Source organism: Sorex fumeus, unplaced genomic scaffold (assembly GCF_029834395.1).
Source record: "Sorex fumeus unplaced genomic scaffold, SorFum_2.1 ptg000081l, whole genome shotgun sequence".
NCBI lineage: Eukaryota > Metazoa > Chordata > Mammalia > Eulipotyphla > Soricidae > Sorex > Sorex fumeus.
The window spans coordinates 16,278,807-16,298,881 of NW_026606138.1; the positions used below are offsets into that span (position 1 = coordinate 16,278,807).

The following is a 20,075-nucleotide window of genomic DNA, read 5'->3' on the forward strand; positions in this document are numbered from 1 at the left end:
TGTCAGCTCCACATTTCTGATGCATCACTATAAGACACAATACAAAAGGTGTAGTATTTTGATACCACAGAGTATATGCCAAGTCATGCCAGGCCATAAAGATTTCCTTCTTCTTAATCACAGCTGATGAGAGAACTGAAACAGAAACTTCACATTCCTGGCCTATTCCAGAGCAGTTAGTATCTAAGTCAGACCAGAAAACCAGATTACTCAAACTTCACCTCCAAGATAAGATGTGTGGAATGTGGTGCTTTGAAATGACTCACATTTGCTTTAGAAAGAAAAAAGCAGGGGGTTTCTGGCCAATGCCAGCTCCTGTGTTGTTTGTAACTTCTAGGGAGGGAGGGTTGATGAGCCCTGTGTGCAGGACAAAACTTAAGGTGAGGGCAGTATGAATTCCCCACTAAATGCTTTCCTTAGGTTCAGTTTTTTATCAAACAGATTAAGGTCACTTGAAAAATACACTCATGTGAAATGGTTCAACTGTGATATCCCCTCCCAGTTCCTCACCTCCCATGGCCAGGCCTGATATGCTCTCATAAAATCCCAGTGAGGCTTTGTGAAATTTATGTTGAAGTTTTTGAGATGTCAGGGAATCAGACCATATATCATGCAAGACATGTGCGCTCTCTCGCTCTCTGTCTCTGTCTCTGTCTCTGTCTCTGTCTCTGTCTCTCTCTCTCTCTCTCTGTCTGTGTGTGTCTGTCTATCTCTCTGTCCCTCTCTCTCTCTCTCTCTCTCTCTCTCTCTCTCTCTCTCTCTCTCACACACACACACACACACACACACACGGATCACACAGGGCAGGAAGAGAGGGCACAGAAGGAAATAATGGCCCCCACCCACCATAAATGCCAACACTTTGCTCTTTTAAGGATAATCACTGACCCTTCTCTGAGGTAATTGTACAGTATCTGCTTGGCCGTCTCTTCATTGCTTTGCTGAGTAAGTTCCTGCTGACCTTTTAATAGATCCGGTGTGACCTAGAACATAAGATATGGCATTAGACCACAGGCTAAAGCTTCCAGGATCTTCCTGGGGAAAAAAAAAAAACTCTGAACAGAAACTTCCAAACACAGTTCTCCTTTTCCCAGACTCTCTCTCAGATAAGGGTTCCTATTCCGCCTGGCTCCACTCCCTAGAAGCACTGCAACTTCCAGCCAGGACTTGGCCTCTGCTCACCTACTGCTCACCTGTAAATGGCAGTTAATAAACACCACCAGCCTTCCTGCCACTGGCGCAATCCCGGAACAGCTAACAAATGGTGTCCAGCACTTATTATCATTTTTATCATTGTCATTACTTTTTATTGTTGTGAGCAAAACACTAAACATGTTACTTAAATTTCATTAGTTTGGAACTAATCTAAATTGGGATCAAAATAATTTCTCAGGCTAGAAATTAACCCCATTGCCTCCAAAAATCAAGAAGACAATAAACAGATCAAAAGTTCAGGTTCCAGAAGCTCTAAGTGTAAATGATGCAGGCAGGTAGATAGGGAAAGGCCCTGGACAATGAAACAGGTCAGAAAAAGTTGTAAGAGGAAAACTCCAAGGCTGATCCACTTTGTAGATACAGATAAGACCTTGAGCAGCAGACCCTGAGAAGATTGGACCCCACCTCATGAGGGAAATTCCTCGAATTCCCTCGACCTCTCCTTCTATCTGATTAACTTTAGTGACTCAGCCCAAAGAAGACCATCACCACTCCCAACCTCCCTGGTAACCTCCTTAGCAATGGACTTTTACCTGGAAAGAAGCCCCACGTGGGGGCAGGTTGGAGAAACCCTATAAAGAACACCTTGAACAAAGGAAGTGGGTGCATATGCTGCCAGAGCCCATGTGCTGCTTGTGCCCACGTGGCCGAGCACATGTGGTGCCCGAACACATGTGTTGTCCACATCTCCCCTCTTGAGATGCATACTTTCATGTTTTCGTGTCTCATGCTAGGATGTGTGTGGGGGAGATGCCCATGTTTTCTCTCTTGAGTGCATTTCTCTCTCTCTTTCTCTCTCTCTCTCCCTCTCTCCCCCCATCCAGACCTTAAAAAACCCTCCAAATAAAATCTATTTATTTCACTGCTTGTCTACTCCTGAAATTCTTTTCTGGGAGGTGAGACAAGAACCCAGTAACCCTGGGTCCCATGTGGCAGAGGTGGTTGGGGAAAAAGTGACCATCTTTCTCCTCCCCGCTTCACATAAGTCACCTATGGGGCCGACCGACATCAGAAACAAAGTCTGTAGGCTAGAGAGTTTTGTACATAGAAGAAAAATAGGAGTCATGTGGGGCTTAAAGGCCTAGAGCACTTACGGGAGCTCTGGGTTCATCTCTGGCCTGACACGGTTCCCTGTACAGAGCTGGGAGAAGCACCACTGGGTTTCTCCACCCCCTCCAAGGAAGGAAGCTCTTACAGTATTTGACAAACTTCTCAGACAAAGGGAATCTAGCTCTACTTAAATTAGCTCGAAAACACCATGCAACTGAACATAACTATCTGTAGGGGGAAGCACTGTAGCACTGTCCTCCTGTTGTTCATCTATTTGCTCGAGCGGGCACAGTAACATCTCACAACAAATTGTAAGACTTGTTACTGTTTTTGGCATATCGAATATGTCAGGAGTAGCTTGCCAGGCTTTGCCAGGCTTTTCTGTATGGGGAAAATTCTTTTAAAAATGTGGATGTGTAGGGCTGGAGAGACAGTACAGCAGGTGCGATGCTTGCCTTGGTGGGGCTGACCCGAGTTCCATCCCTGTTATCCCAGACAGTCTCCCAAGCACTGCCAGGTGTAATTCCTGAGTGCAGAGCAGGAATAACCCCTGAGCATCGCCAGGTGTGGTGCCAAACCAAAAAAAGAAACAAATAATTAAATCTGGATGAGGGGCCAAAGAGATAGTACAGTGGTTTGGGTGGAAGTCTTGCAGTTTCCATCTCTGGCACCATATATGGTACCCTGAGGGCTACCAGGAAAGATCTCCGAGTGCAGAGACAGGAGTGAACCCTGAGCACCGCTGGGGGTGACCCATGGTCTCTCCCCCCAAAACTCTCCCCCCAAAAAAGTAACAAAAACACATTTTTACCTGAACGTTTGAGGCTGTGGAGAAGGACTTAAGCGAAATCTTCTTGGCCCCCGAGTCAGCAGCCGTGGCGAGTCCACGGTTCTGCAGCAGCAGAGTGGCCGTGGCTGTCTTGACGTCCTCCTCCTTGGAGTCTGCGGCCGGGTCAGGCGCAGCGGCCCGGGGACCCTGCGGCCTGGTGGTGGGCGCGCGGGGCCGGGTCCGGTACTCGGGCACCTGCGGCCGCGGCGGGCACACCTGCGACGGGCGCAGCAGGTGCTCACTGGACTTGCCCAGGTGGCGCGTGAACTCGCTCAGGTACTCGGCGCTGCCGCGCAGCCCAAAGGGGAAGGCGCTGTCCACGCTGCGCGCGCGCCGGCGATCCTCAGGGGCCAGGCGGGGCCGCTTGCCGCTGCGGCCCCGGCGCGGCCCGGCCCGGGGCTCGAACAGCTCGATGAGCTGCTCGACGCCGCCGAGGGAGCCCGTGTCGACGTCGCGGCCGGTGCCCGGCAGGAAGGGGATGTACCTGCGGTTCTCGTGGCGGTTGACGCGGTCCGGCTCGCCTAGCAGGAGGCGCTGGGGCGCGCGGGCCGCGGGTGGCGAGGGGCCGGGAGGCGTGGGGCCTGCCCACGCGGGACGCGGCTCCGGCGCGGGCCCCGGGTCCTGGCGCCGCAGCGGGAGCACGTCGGGGCTGGCGGGGCCGCAGCCCGGGGCCTCAGGGGCCTCGGGGGCCTCGGCGACCACCGCACCGCGGGGCGCATCCTTCGGGGCCTGGCGGCCCTCTCCCGGGGGCGCTCGTGGCCAGGTGCTTGCGGGAGGCTGCGGGCCCGGCTTCTCCGGGCCAGGAGGCTGCGGTGCCTCGGGGGGCAGCTGGCAGTGCGGTACGTGGCTGGGCTTCGCCGTTGCGTCCTTGCGCTCCGTGCCCAACGCGCCAGTCCTGCCTTCCAAGGCGTGGGGCTCTCGCGGGGGCCCGCTGGGGCTGGGGTCAGCATAGGGGTTCTCCGGGAACTGCAGCTCCTCCTCGCGGGGCTCGTCGGGTGCGGGGACGCTGCCGGGGGACCCCGGGGCCTGCTCTGAGGGGCGCCGGCCCGCCGGGCAGCGCTCGGCGTTGTTGAGCACGATGTAGGGGTGCCCGTCGATGCCCTGCACCCGGATGCTGACGCCGTAGGAGCCCATCCTCGGCGGCGGGGCGCTGCGGGGCGCGGGCCCGTCCCGTGCCAGCCTCAGGTGCACCCCGCACTCCTGCCGCGCGTGCCGGTACTCCCCGAAGAACAGCTCCATGCTCCTGCCCGGGCGGGAGAGGACACGTTAGGGGGGCTCAGAGGACACGCAAGGACCCTTCGGAAGCACGTGCCAGTACTCCCAGAGGTACAGCTCCATGCTCCTGCCCCGGCGGGCGAGGACGCGTTAGGGAGGCTCAGAGGACACGCAAGGACCCTTCGGAAGCACGTGCCAGTACTCCCGGAGGTACAGCTCCATGCTCCTGCCCCGGCGGGCGAGGACGCGTTAGGGGGGCTCAGAGGACACGCAAGGACCCTTCGGAAGCACGTGCCAGTACTCCCGGAGGTACAGCTCCATGCTCCTGCCCCGGCGGGCGAGGACGCGTTAGGGGGGCTCAGAGGAAGCAGCAGGGGGGCCGCAAGGACCCTTCGGAAGCGCGCACGTGCCCCAAAAGCCCGCGTGACCTGCTGCTGGTCCACCGTGGGCCTGAACCCCGCCCGAGTCGGGCTGAGCAAGATTCCTTTCAGGATTCCGTGTCTAGCTAATGGGCTTTGCTGGTCGCTTTGTTTTTTCCTTCCTTGGTTTCCTCACACATGAAGCTATTTATTTTTAACCAATAGGACGTCCGAGTTCCCAGCTTTTGAGAACAAGGTGCGGTACTTTTCCATGAAAATAATCACGAGCTAAGGCTCTTAAATAATTAATGCTCACCGTTGGTTTCTTTCCCCCCTATACTATTAATTTTCCTGCCAAAACACTTTCGACCTTTTAAATGCAGAATCCTGTGTGAAAATCTTGACTGTGGCTTATTTGGACAGAGGTTAAACTTTTTTTTTTTCCACTTGAAAAAAAAATCAGCTGTTAGTGGACCCAACCACATGAGTAAATGATTTTTTAAAACAAATCTTTGGGGCCAGGGAGCCAGCTCAAAGGGCTGAGTGTATCATTTTGCATGCAGGAGGCTTGGGTTCAATCCCTCGTGAGCATGGCAGGAGCAACCCCCTAGCAAGGAGTCAGGTATTTTAATAAAATTCAACTAAAAGTCCCGACTATTTCCTTGCCCAGAAAGCTCAAGTAACATATTGACCTTGAAAATATTATTTGAAAACTAGGGACTTGGACTAGAAAAAAAGTACAGCAAATAAGGTGCTTGTCCTGCACATGGCCAGCAGGGTTGAGTCCCAGGAGCTGTGTATCAGCCTTTAGCCAGGAGTGAGCACAGACCACAGCTGGGTGTGGCCCAAACACCAAAAAAATCAATTAATTTTTATTGCCAGATAGTACAGAAGGGAGGGGGTTTGCCTTGCATGCAGCTGACCCAGTTTCTATCCCCAGCATTTCACAAGGTCCTCCAAGAACTGCCAGAAGCGACTGCTGAATGCAGAACCAGAACCCTGAACATCACTGCATATAGCCCCAAACCAAAAACAAAACCAAAAAAGGGGGTGGGGGGAGAGAATAAAACCTAAAAAATGTTTTTCATTAATTTTAAAAACCCTGTAGGATCCCAAGATAGTCTCCAGGCTCTTTATTTTGCAAAGGGCCCCAGTGCTGAGATTTACTCAATCCCTTTTCCTGGCATTGAGAGCCCTTGGCTGAGATTGTCTGAAACTTCCATCAGGCACTGCAGCCAATGTGCCCCACACTCGGAGGCTTTCCTCACTAGAAACTGACTTTCATAGCTCAGAAAGCCTCCAAGAGTCGAGGGACCAGAGCGATAGATGGTACAGTGGGTAAGGCACCTTCCAAGCACACTCCGACTGGTACCCATAGGGTCTCCTAAGCACTGCTAGGAATGATCCCTGAGCACTGAGCCAGGAGTATGGCCCAAAAACAAAAAGAAAAAGAAAACTTAAAGAACTCAAGAACAACCAGAAAAAGGCACATGCTATTGACATAAGGCCACAGCGCTCTCCTTCCTCCCGAGTTATTGCCAGATAGTACAGAAGGGAGGGATTTCTCTGAACTCCCAATCATCTCTGTAGTCAACCTGGTGGCCTATCTTCCTACAAAATAATCGATCTGATTCACATTTTCAAATGTATTTGCAGTTTTGCAAAGAATATTATTTCACTTCGCATTCGCGGACGCATGACATCTTTTTATCTCATTCTTACTTTGGACAAACTGGCAGGCTACTGAATGTAACCTGCCCACACGGCAGTGTCTGGCAAACTCCCCATGGTGTACCCAATATGCCAAATACCAGTAACAATGATGGGTCTCATTCTCCTAAACCTGAAAGATCCTTGAATATGGCACTTTTTAAAAAAAAAAGTCTCAGGGCTAGGACGAAGGAGACATTACTGGGGCTTGCTCAAGGCAATCGACGAACAACAGGCTGGTCGTGATCATCGTTGTGATTATTTCACTTCCTCTATACCTATTTCTCAGTGTCTGATTTCAATTTGTGCTTTCTGTACTATATATAATTATCCTGGTAAATTATGTCTATTTTTAAGAAACGGTCGTTTCCCTAAAGAACTCAGATTTATGAATCATATTTTTAATTTTGAGTTGCTTGAGTCTTAGGTCGATCTTCATTACTTTCTTCTGCTCTCCTTTATTTTATTTCATACCTCTGTTTCCAATTTCTCGGTTTGCATGTCTCATTTGCTTCTTTCCATTCTTTAATAACCCCCCCATAGATGCATTCTTTACTATATTACTTTAATATCCCACAAGTTGTCATTAAATGGCAGTGTCATTTAAGAATTCTATTTCCATGTGTGGATGCCACAGGGAGTCCACCTCCAGTAACCTCTGCGGCCAAGATGTACAATGATTCACAGCCAAAGGACCGCAGATCCATACAAGCACCACAATGGGTCAGCACTTGGGCGGAGTCCCCCCACAACAAGTGAAAGGCAGAGAAGGGTTGTGTCGGGATCAGGCTGTGGCTCAGGCGGTAGAGATCATGTCCAGTGTGAGTCCGGCCCCAGCTTCCACCCCAGGCCCCAGATGCACTCTCTACCACCCCTGATGCCCCAGGGATAGGCCCGCTGGCCCGGAGCACCCAACCTCTGATTTTTAAAAGTATTACTCCATTATTTTCTAGCTTCTCTGTGATGCCATGAAACTTTCTTGGGCTGGAGAGATAAGGCCGTGGGGAAGGCACTTGCCTTGCATGTGGCCAACCCAAGTTTGATTCCTTGCCCAATATATAAGCCTCGCCAAAAGTGATCCTGAGACACATAGAGGTTTGGTGCCTCCCCTGCCCCAAAAACAGAAAAAGAAAAATTCTTCTATTGTGCCAGAAAGTCCAGGTTAAAGGCTTGCATGCAGGTTCGATCCCTGGCACTGCATAGGGTCCCCCAAGCACCTCCAGGAATAATTCCTGAGCACTTACAGGTATAGCCCCCCCAAAAATTATAATAATTTTGCTGGTATAATGTCCTTTCGTGTGTGTGTATGTGCATGTGTATGTGTGAGTGTATCTGTGTGTATGTGTGCATGTACGTAGGTACACACCCTACTTTTGTAGGTTTTTAGGATCTTCTTTCTCTGTCGTTCTGAAATTTCACAGTGGCACAGTCCAGAAAGGGTATTTTTCTAAGTATCTGAGTACTTTTATAGAATATAAGCACTTAATATGGTCCTGTAGTTTGGAAATTCCTAACTTTAGTTCTAGAAAATGTTCTTTTATTATTTCTGTGATAATGTTTAAAGAACAATTTTGTTCTTGGTTTTTTCCTCTAACCTATTAGCAATGTTTAATTTTCCAGACCAAACTTCATTTTTTTATCTTTCTTTTCCCACTGACATTTTAACTTTTTTCTTACTCTTTCTTGGAGAAATCCAGCCTCAGTGTTTCTTTTCTTCTCTTCTTTGCCATACCCAGTGCTGCTCAGGGCTTGCTCCTGGCTCTGCACTCAGGGATCACTCCTAACAGTGCTTTGGGAATCATTTGTAGTGCCAGGGCCTGAACCCAGGCCAGCCGTGCGCCAGGCAAATACCCTTGACTGTAATATCCCTCCCCTTTAACTTAAGAAAAATATTTCATTTGTGCTTTCTGCTTTCTCTACCTTACTGTTTCTCTCATAAATGCTATTCATACTTTAGGCATAAAATTGCTTCTCTGAGAATCCTGACTTTCTTTTCTCCCAAAAGTACACTGTTCTGCTCTCTACATCTCCAGCTTCTGCAAGTCCTTATCTCTGCCTTGCTTTTTATCTTTCATTGTTGGAAGCTTCATTCAAGGGTTCAGACCCTTGGCTGCAGGATCCTGCTTAAGTAAATAAAGGATAAGAGCTGGCTGGAGTCTGCATGTGTGAGGGGACTTGGTGGTTGATGAATGTCAAGTAAGTCACGTGGGAGGCAGAGGCCTGGTGTCCTGCAGGGGAGCCTCACACCTCAGTAAGCAGGCGCCCCTTCGGAGGAGCTGTTTCATTTCTCGGGAATAGTCCTCCAGGCCAGTGTCTGGCTCCTGGCCATACGGGGCAGAGCAGGGCAGCAGCTCCAGGCTCTCATTCGATCCCCACTTTCAGTCACCCTCACCCACTTCCTGCATCACTGCTCGTCCTCTCAAGAGCCCAGACCCCCCAGCAGGCTGCTGAGCTGGGAAGGGGTAGGGGCAAGGCAGAGAAGGTGGCACCAGATATCCAGAGCACAGAGGGGGCTGTGTGCCCCAGCATGCGGGAGGATGGGGCGCTACTGTGTCTGCTATGTTCAGGGGCCCGAGCCTGCTGGTGCTCAAGGTACCATGCACTGCTGGGGATGGGACTGGGGCCTCCACCTGCCACACACGCTCACGCGCTCTGATCGGCCCCACTTCCCAGCCACTTCGGGCTTCCTCTCTCCTGCGGGTGTAGCCTCAAGGTGCCGGCACTGCTAAGGCAGTGACCACTCTTCTACTTGCCTCCAGCTCTCCTCCAGCCTCCCTCCATTCTGTCTGAATAAATTCGAACATTGCTATTCCTTTATTGTCTGAAAACCATCAACACGACATTCAAACGTCTCTAACTTGAGGAGGTTGAGAGTTTATGTGAAATACTTCACTACTAAAGGCAAGCATCAGCTGATGAGCCTTCAACTGAGGAAGCAACACACAGCTGCCAAGTATTTTGGTTTGGTTTGTGGCCATGGGCAGTGCTCAGAGTTTATTCCTGACTCTGTGCTCAGGCATCACTCCTAGCAGAGCTCAGGGGACCTTAACAGGTGCTGGGGATGGAACCCAGATCAACGTCATGCAAGGCGAACACCTCCACTATACTCTCTCTCTGGTCCTGCGCACTGTGCATGTTTTCATCTGCTGTTTCTAAATAGCATTCATGTTTATGCTAAAAGTGTATTTATCAAAGCATCTAACAAATATTTGGTTAACAGAAGAGTTTCGGTGCAAATTTGTTCACTGTGATGCTTTTTTCTAATGATATTTTCTAAATGGGGTCATTTCACTCAGACCTTTCCATGAAAATATATCTTCCACAAGTTATTAATAAAATTCTCTTCTTGAGTTTGATCACCCTATTCATTAGTGACTGCCATGACAGTCAGCGCTAATTACATTTTAATCTTTGAATAAGACTGCCTCTGTTTATTATAATCTTAATGCTCTGTTAGCAACTAATCTGCATATTTGAATTCCATGAAAGGGTCATAATTTACATTCCCTTGACGACTAAGCTCAGTCCCAGGTTTTCACAGGCTGGCATTTCTCAGTGCGGCAAGGCTATGGTGCAGCAAATGTGGGTTTTTCCTTCCCAGTCAGGGCGGAAACTGGCAGTTCTGGGCTGGACTCAGGGCAGCTGTGCTCAGGGAGCTGGCCCAGGCTACATCATCATCCTGAATCACTTCGACACTCATGCTCAGCCAGGCCCCATCCCATCCTGACCAATGGTCTCCATCACTTGGCAGTTACCACTGCTCCAGGACCAGGCTGTAACACTGAGGCCTTTGGCAGATAATGGTGGGGTTTTGGGGTGGAAATAATGCTTTGGGGAAAGGCCAGGAACATTGCTCTCATTCTTGACATCAATGAGCGTGTTTGTGAGGAAGAACAAAGAGCCCAGCCCAGGAGAGCGCTGGGCCCAGAGAGGCTCCCCAGCTGAACCCTCGCCCTCACCTCCAGAACCTCCCAGGTCAGATGGGGCCCTCAGCTGAGGCACTTCCGTGGGCACCCAACCATCTACCCCACTACTGGTTCCCTCCTTTGGGAACAGCAACAGCAGGGAAGTGTGTTTGCTCAGAGTGAATCCTCTTAATTTCACCACCACAGGCACCTAAATGAGCACATGGTGAAGTAGGCTATTCATCAACAGGAGACGTTCAGCCAGACCTGAGCTTGACCACAATTACAAGCACCATCTACCCTCTCGGCCCCTTGCCAAGCACCGCCTCGAGGGTCCTGCTAGCCCCCCAGCACCACAGGGCCTGAGCAGCTCCATGTCCCCAGGCTGAGAGCTGAATGCTGCCTGCACCGTCCCCTCCCTGAGCACTGCTGCAGAGACTTGACCAACCAGCCAGTCAACCAACGCCAGGGAACGTTGATAGATGAGCACCATGAACAAAAAATAATTGAGAGTGGATTGGAGACTTGCAAATTAACATCTTAAACCAAACAAAAGGTAACAAAAAAGACACAATGGGACTATGTCAAAAAGAAAAAAAAAAACCCACACATTTTGCAGCCAAGAAGGCATCACCAAAACAAAACGGAAATGACTGAGGAGAGTCTACAAACTCTACAAACCACACATCCAACAATTAACGTCCAAAATATATCAGGAATGCAACCAAAACAATGACCTGATTTTAAAATGGTACAAATAGGGTCAGAGCAATATAATGAGTACAGTGGGGAGGGCACTTGCCTTGCACGTGTCTGACCTGGGCTCTATCCCCAGCATCCTATATGGCTCCCCAAGCACTGCCAGGAATAATTCCTGAGTGCAGAGCCATGAGAAACCTTTGATGAACATTGCCAGTGTGAGCCCCTGAAACAAAAACAAAACAACAATAACAAAAAGGTCTAAATAGACATTTCTCCAAAGATGACATACTTGAGACCAAGGAGGTGATATTCAAATATATGTATGTATGTATGTATGTATGTATATATATACACACAACATACATATATATTTATTAGATTTATAATTTAAGATGCAGGCAGGTGAGAGAGCACCAGGCCCAGGTATTAGCTTGTCATCTGGACTCCAAGGAACATATCTGCCAGTACTTCCCCATTTTAGGGGACCAAATGTGGTGCCAGGGATGGAGCCCCAGTCAGCTGCGTGCAAGGTCATCACTCTACCCACTGTATTATCACTCCAGCCTCAGTAGTTGTGAGTTTTTAGTCCACAAACGAACATCTAAAGCAAGAGTGGTGCACATCTTGAGCTTAATTCCCAGAGAGTAAAAGGGAGCTAAAACCTAAGCTCCATGCCCGTTGCTGGGATTCCATGACTCAGCTCATGCATCTGGGGAAGCAAAGGCGTCAAAGCCGCTAATGAGTGTAAAAACCCTCCCAAAGGCCGGGAGGGGAAGATGTGAATTTTGTATGGTAATATCCACGTGAGATTCTCAACTAAGTAAGTGAAAAACAGCAGTGTGGAAAGCCAAGATTAGCAAAGACTGTACTTTTGAAAATGGTATCCCCAAATATGACAGAATGGGATATCCTTTTTCTCCACCCCAGCTACTTTTCCCTCTCTGTCTGGTCTGCAAGGCAAACAAAGACAATGCTTCCAAGAGAGTTTTTAGAATTCCTTGGGAGACATTTTAAAAATAAACCTGGAGGGGGGTATGGTGCTGCCAGCAGGTCAACCTGTACCTGCGGGGCAAGTGCATCAGCAGCCTGATGGTGCCTTCAGGCTTCCTGACACCCCAAGTTGCCATTGTGCCTTTGACCAGACCCCAACAACTTGGGGCCAAGTTTACAAAGACATTAAATGGCCAAAAGTTAGGTATGTTGGAGCAATACCCACAAACCACCTCCGACTCAGCTATACAAGCTCATTTATTGGCCTTATGTCAGAGACCCTAAAATCTCTAAGGAGATCAAAAGCCAAAGTTAATCTCAGACCCGCGCATGGCTGAACAGACCAGGGTAAATTGGAGGTGGGCAGGTTGGCCTGTGCCCACCCAAGCAGAGCCCCCAGCAGCTGCTTGCTTCCACAATCCAAAATCACTGCCATACCCCCAGCCAGACTCCACCATCTCAGGACGGACCTCACCAAGATATAATCCACTGAAAATTCTGGTATGCAGGTTTTGTGACTGAAATCTCCAGGCTCTCTCAGGGTCAGGATGGGCTACCTTCCCCCACCTCCCTGTACTTCCAGAAGCCTCGGCAGTCACATCCACACACTAAAGTGACCACCCAATTGAAAAGCTACTCCAGCCTTACCGTCCCCATAAAAATACTGAATGCCCTGAAGAAACACCATGACCTCTGAGCACCTGTATTGCAAACTATAATGCACAAAAGGAAAAGGAGAGAGAAACCAAGAAGCAAAGTACCTCCCATAAAGGGAGGCTGGGGGTGGAGGGGTGAGGTTTTGGGGGAGGGTGGTAGTGAAACAGGGGACATTGGTGGTGGGAAATGTACACTGGTGGAGGAATTATATGACTGAAACCCAATTATGAACAGCTTTGTAATGGTCTATCTCACGGATATTCAATTCAAAAATTTTTCTTTTAAAAGCCTGGCAAGCTACCCGTGCCGTATTCGATATGCCAAAGACAGTAACAACAAGTCTCACAACGGAGATGTTACTGGGCCCACTCTAGCAAATCAATGAACAATGGGAGGACAGTGCTACAGTGCTTCTTTTAAAAAGTAATGTGGAGTTCATACCCAATTCAATCAGCTTAATCAATGACTGAATAAATAGCAGTACTCCTGCATTTAAAAATAAATAAATAAACCTGGAGAAAAGAGCTATTGTTACAAGATAAGTGGTTGCCTGCCCAGCTTTATCCCCTAACCCAAGTTTAATAGTCAGTGTTGCAGCTTCCCCTAAGCCCCTTCATAGGAAAAAGAGGGTGGCAGGGCCAGGAATTAGCACAGGGCATTAAGGCGCTTCCCTTCCACTCAGTTTAAAGCACAATTCAAATTCACGATGTGTATTAAAAATTCAGGACAGAGTTCATTTTGTTGAAACCCAGTCCCTACCCATCCACCACACATTATCTCATCCCCAAGCCAATGTCTGACAACTCCAACACCTTTGCTTGAGCAGTCTGCCATGACACTCCTGGGGGTGGGGCTGGGCACCCCTGAGCAACGTAGAACACAACAGTCACTCTGGTAGGAACTGTGGTGCTGGAATATTACTCACATGGAATCCTAACATTAAGAGTATTGTAAATCATGCCAACTTAAATAAAATTAAAATACTGGGTCTTCACAGGTTGGTAAGGCCTTGTTTGTGTCCTTCCCCGTTCTTTCCCAACTGTGTGTGATGATAATTAAAACATTTGATAACAGAAGAGCCAAAGAGGTGCTCACCAGGTTGGAGCCCCTGTTTTGTACTCAGGAAGCCTGAGTTCAATCCCGAGCACCCCTGAGCACTGCCTGGAACAATTTCTGAACACTGAGCCAGGAGCACTGAGCACAGAAGCACTGCCAAGTGCAGCCTCCAAACAACAACAAAATGTTATCATGTACTCCGAAATCCAAGCCAGTGAGGTTACAATCCCTGGAGTGCAGTCAGGGCTTCCAGTCGTCACTCTATGGGAATATACTGACACTATGTCTTCTCTTCTCACACTAAGACCAGGGCGAGGCTCTCTCAACACAGCTGCACTGAGACACAAAGTCCACGCTCTCACAGCCCCAGTGAGCGGTTAACAAACAAGCAGACGCATCTGGTGCTGAGTGCTGGAAGACAATGAAGGTGGTGGTGGGGAAGCCCACCTGAGAAACAACGGGCAGGCCTCTGCAAACCTTCTGCTCTTAAAGGGCACACACATCGCACAGGGGCCAAAGGGCCAGGACAACGAGCTCACAGTCCTGAGAAAGGAACATGTGAGAAGAAACCAGAACCACCAAGACAGCTGCCTTGACCAAAACACAAAGTTATGGGCAGAGAGCAGCTCTCAGCCCTCCGTAGGATGGGAAATCACCTCTAAGCATGAAGCAAGCTTAGAAGGCTGGACGACATGGTCATTTGTGGGGGCCCTGGGTTTAATGCCCCACACTGCATAATCCCCTGAGCACCAACATAAACAACAATGAAAGAATGGAGATAAATGTGGGCAGGGGAGTCTTGGAGTCATATCCAGCTGAACTCAGGACTTACTTCTGGCTCTGTACTTCTGGCAGAGGCTGGGGGAACCTATGGGGTGTCAGTGATCAAAACCAGGTCAGACCCTTGCACAGCAAGTGCCCAGCCTATTGTTACATCTCTCTAGCCATGGAGATATATTTTTTAATTGAATCACCATGAGATACACAGTTACGAAGTTGTTCATGATTGGATTTCAGTCATTCCGTGTTCAAACACCCATCCCTTCAACAGTGTACATTTACCACCTCCAGGACCCCCAATTTTCCTCCTGCCACCATCCCCACCTCTTATGGCAGGAACTTTCTCTCTCTCTCTCTGTCTCTCTCTTCTCTCTCTGTCTCCTCTCTCTATCTCTCATCCTCCCTCTCTCCCCTTCCCTCCTACCCCTTTTAGGCATTACGGTTTGCAATACAAGTATTGAAAAGTTATCATGCATATCCCTTTGCCTACTTTCAACACTCAGTTCTTGTTCAGAGTGATCATTTCCAACTATTATTGTCACACTGATCCCTTCTCTATCCCTCCATCCCCACTTACTTGTGGCAAGTTTCCAACCATTGACCAGACCTCCTGGCTCCTGTTTTCCCTGCCCTTGTATATTAGCATATATTAGTTTACTAGTCCCATACTATTTTTATGTCCCACAAATGAATTCAGTCATTCTACATCTGCCCTCTCCTTCCGACTCATTTCATTCAGCATAATAATTCTTATAATAATTTTCGTAATAATAATTCTCCGTGTCCATCCATTACTAGCAAATTTCATGACTTCATTTTTTCTAACAGCTGAGTATTAGTCCACTGTGTAGATGTACCATAGTTTCTTTATCTAGTCATCTGTTCTCAGGCACTCGGGTTTTTTCAAGATTCTGGCCATTGTGAATAGTGCTGCAATGAACACACAAGTGCAGACAGCATTTCTGCTGTTTTCGGATCCCCAGAGTATATTCTCAGAAGTGATAGAGCTGGGTCAAATGGGAGCACAATTTCCAGTTTTCTGAAATGTCCATATTGTTTTCCCAAAAGGCTGGAACAGTCAGCATTCCCAGCAACAGTGAATGAGACTCCCTTTCTCCCCACATCCACGCCAGCACTGATTGTTCTTGTTCTTTTGAATGTGTGCCAATCTCTGTGGTGTGAGATGATATCTCATTGTTGTTTTGATTTGCATCTCCCTGATGATTAGCGACGTAGAGCATTTTTTTCATGTGCCTTTTAGCCATTTGAATTTCTTCTTTGAGAAAGTTTCTGTTCATTTCTTTTTCCCATTTTTTGATGGGGTTGGATGTGTTTTTCTTGTAAAGTTCTACCAGTGCTTTATATAGCTTTGATATTAACCCCTTATCAGATGAGTATTGGGTGAATAATTTTTCCCATTCCACGTGTTATCTTTGTATCTTGGTCACCATTTTGCTTAAGGTGCAGAAGCTTCTTAGTTTAATGTAGTCTCATTTTTTAATCTTTTATTCTACGTGCTTGGTCAGTGATGTTTCATCTTTGGAGATGCCTTTAGCTTCAATGTCATGGAGGGTTTTACCTACATTTTAGCCGCCTGCCTGGCCGAGCCGGGTTCGATTTCTCCGCCCCTCTCAGAGAGTCAGCAAGCTAGGAGAGTATTTCGCCCACAAGGCAAAGCCTGGCAAGCTACCTGTGACATATATGCAAAACACAGTAACAAGTCTCACAATGGAGACATTTCTGGGCCCGCTGGAGCAAATCAATGAACAATGGGAGGACAGTGCTACAGTGCTTTCTTCCATGTATCTTAGGGATTCAGGTCTGATATTGAGGTCTTTAATTCAATTGGATCTGATTTCAGTGCATGGTATTAGAGCTTTGAGTTCATTTTTTACATGCAGCTGCCCAGTTTTATCAGTACCACTTGTTGAAGAGGTTTTCTTTGCTCCACTTCCTATGTCTTGCTCCTTTATCAAAGATTAAATGACCATATATTTGAGGATCTGTGTCAGAATATTCAACTCTATTCCATTGATTTATGGGTCTTTTATTCCAGTACTATGTTGTTTTAATTATTATGCTTTGTAGTACAATTTGAAGTTGGGGAAGCTAATGCCTCCCATCTCCTTTTTCCCCGAGGACTTCTTTTGCTGTTCGTGGGGGTTGTATTGTTCCATATGAATTTCAGGAGTGTTTGGTCTATTTCTTTGAAAAATGCCAATAGTATCCTTATAGGAACTGCATTGAATCTGTATAGTGCTTTGAGGAGTATTGCCTTCTGACAATTTAATTCTCCCAATCCATGATCTGGGAATGTGTCTCAATATCCTCACTCATGTCCTCTTTATTTCTTGAAGTAGTGTTTTGTAGTTTCCTTTGTACAGGTTCTTTACCTCCTTAGTCAAGCTGATTCCAAGGTACTTGATTTTTCTGAGGCATAGTTGTAAACTGGATTTTTTTTTTAATATCACTTTCTTCTCTTTCATTATTTGCACATAGGAAAGCCATGGACTTTTGGGTATTGATTTTGTAACCTGCCACTGTACTATACAGATCTATTGTTTCTAGAAGCTTTTAGGTAGACAGTTTAGTGTTCTCTAAGTAGATTATCATGTCATCCATGAATAGTGAGAGTTTGACTCCTTCCTTTCCTATCTGGATGCCTTGATATCTTTTTCTTCCCTAACTGCTATGGCAGTTATCCAGTGCTATACTGAGTAGGAGCAGTGAGTGTGGGTACCTTCCCTGTGCCAGATCTTAGAGGGAAGACCCTTAGTTTTTAATGGAGATACACTTAAAGTCAGAGACTGGAGGAGCCTGGCGGGGAGGTGATGCAGGAGAGAAACTGAGGCTGAGCTCCAGCCTCAGCTGTAGGCTGAACTGTCTATACAGGTCACAATGTCACTGTAGCACTTGCCACAAAGGCTCAGTCTTAGGCTCCATCCCCAGTTCCCTCTGAAGAGTGCTCTGCGTTTAACACTACATCCAGGAGTCACAACCCAGCACTCCCGTCCCCAGGAAGTCGAGAGGGAGAGGACCACCCAGCCAAGTGCCCAGCTCCAACACCCAGGAAGCTGGTGTTTCTGAAGGGACATGTGGCCCAGTGAGTCAAGCATCACAGGCGAGAAACAGATCCCAGAGCAGCCAGGGCCAGGCTGGAAGGGGGCATCAAGCAGAGCTTGGTCCCTGGAGTAGAAGGCAGAGGAGTGAAGAAGGGCGTGAAGTGAACACTTTCCTGGAACATCAGCTATGCCAGAAGACACAACTGTCTGTGCTTCCATTCCTAAAGCAGTCAAGAACAGCCTGGGAGGAAAGTGGGCTGTCTCTCCCCTGGCCCACGGCTCCCCAAGCCCCAACTAATGCTGGGATTTGCTTCCCAAATGTGGTGGACCAAGCCTCTTTATGAAACATGAGTCAGAGCCTGGTGTTCATGAGAATTCCAGCTCCCATGTGCTTTCCCGCCCTCTTGCAGCTGCTCAGGGGCATGGCATTGAGCAGGACCCCGAACAGCGTGCCCATCCAGAGCAGCAGGAGGTATGCTCAGTGCCCATCATGGCCAACAGGGAAGTGTGTGGAATTGTCTCTCCGCCCAGGGATGTAAGAAGAGACACGAATAGGAGAATCCAAAGCAGAAGACTGTTCTCTTTCTTCTCCTCTACAGAGCACCTTGACCTGGATGCCCATGCTACACCCTGTCCTCCAAGCAGAGAGAAATCACACAGAATCATATTCCTTCTGAGGCCCTCGAACACACAGTTTCCACTCCATCAACCACTCCCATGCTCTTTTTCCTGGTGTCCAGACCCAAGACTCTGATCTGGAGTCTATTCCCAATCCAACACCAACGTTCTCTGCAGGGAACACAATGCAGTGATTCCAGCTCGACTGGAACCCAGGAAGGATGGCAGGAGCCTCACCTTCATATCCCCATAACAGTGACACAGGCCCATGTCCAGCCACTTGGGCGCAACTTGTCAGTTTCTGGTTGCAGCAGCAGTAACAGAAACAACAGTGGTGATCTGGGGGCAGCACATGGGGAGGGCACCTGCACTGAGCACAGCTGATACTGGTTCAATCCCTGACACCCCAGATGGCCCCCTGAGCCCCACCAGGAGTGGTCCCTGAGGATCACTGGGTATGGCATAAAAACAAACAAACACAAAACCAATTATGATCATGATGTCAAGAACTCTAAAATCCCCCCGACGTAGTCTTAGGCATGCTAATATATCACACGAGATCCTGAATAGCAAGACAGAGAATGAACCTTGGTACCTTAGCCTAGTGTTGACTAATAATCCGCAGACTTGAGCATGAGTGGGTGACTGACAACCTGACAGGAAGCGACCTCAAGGAGTGTCCTCAATCCTTCAAGAGATCTCCTCAGGGCTCTGTGTAGAGAGGTTTTCTATGAAAAAACAAATTGTGGGGCTGGAGAGATAGTACAGAAGACACCTGCCTTATATGCAGCTTTGACCTGAGTTCATTCCCCAATACCCCATGTGGTCCTTTGAGTCTACCAGGAATGACCCCTGAGTGCAGAGCCAGGAGTGAGCCCTGACCACCGCTGCATGTGGCCCCCAAACAAAACTAACCAAAAGAAAGAGGGTGTAGGAGGAGAGCATATGTGAGACCCTGAGTGCTGTCCCCAGCACCACACGATTCCCGAAGGCCTGGCAGGCCTGGCCCAGGTGGCCACGAGCACGGACAGCGCCAGCTGGACCCCCAGTGGGGCCTGTGGCCACAGTCGCAGCTTGCAGAGCAGTGGGGCAGACGTGGCTCGGCAGGAAGCTGACACGTCTCTCTCCAAGCAGACCAAGCTGCACAAAGAAACAGACACAAAACTCACTCATGACAGAGGCAAGACGGGGGGGATGAGGAGGAAGAGGGAAAAACACTAAAGGAACACAAAGAAAGGAAGTGGTCCCAGGAAGCTCAGCTCTCAGGGGGCTCCTGTCATCACCCCTGCATGTGCTGAGCCAACCCCATAACTTTTTGGCATTCCCCTCCTCCAAAGTGCTCCCAGTCCTCTCCACCTGCAGGGACAGGCAGACGACTGCTGGGGACATGGTGACCTGTCACACATTTGTAAATATGGCTCTGTCCACTCCTATTCCTTGCCTGGTCATCCCAGAGGGCTGAGATGCAAGTGTCCCAGTGGCAATGTGCACTGGGACTGGGCCCTGGTCTTGGGTTGGGTGGCTTGCTTTTAATTTGTTTTGTTTTACTGGGGGTTGGAGGGGTGCTTAGATTTTAGCCCAAACCCAGCTGTGCTCAGAGCTTACTCTAACTCTGTGCTCAGGATCACTCCTGGCAGGCTTCAGAGGGTCGGTGCAGTGCCAGGGATCAAATCAGAGTCACCATGTGTAAGACAAGCACCTTCCCCTCGCCAGCTCCTGCTCTTAGATTCTAATGCCAACAGACTCGCTCTAAAGAAAAACCAGGACTCCTTGAAAAAAAACATGGCTGGCTCCAGCACTACACAAAACATATATGTAAGATAAGCTTGGAGCATCTTGTACTGTAGAAAATGTTTTGTTTTTGTGGGGCCTGTTTGTTTGTTTGGGAGCCCTGGCTCTGGTACTCAGGACTAACTCCTGACTCTAT

At 48.6% G+C, this 20,075-nt stretch overlaps 1 protein-coding gene across 1 annotated transcript in view; it reads right to left on the bottom strand.

The window, feature by feature from the left end:
• The window catches only part of CGNL1 (cingulin like 1), a 133,828-nt gene that overhangs the window by 80,673 nt on the left and 33,080 nt on the right, over positions 1–20,075 (bottom strand). Inside the window, exons 2-3 of the mRNA XM_056130697.1 lie at positions 3,077–4,337; positions 889–983 (exon numbers count right to left, since the gene is read on the bottom strand). Of these exons, the coding sequence (XP_055986672.1) occupies positions 889–983; positions 3,077–4,333 (1,352 nt within the window). The 5' untranslated portion in view covers positions 4,334–4,337. The remainder of the gene's footprint in view (positions 1–888; positions 984–3,076; positions 4,338–20,075) is intronic.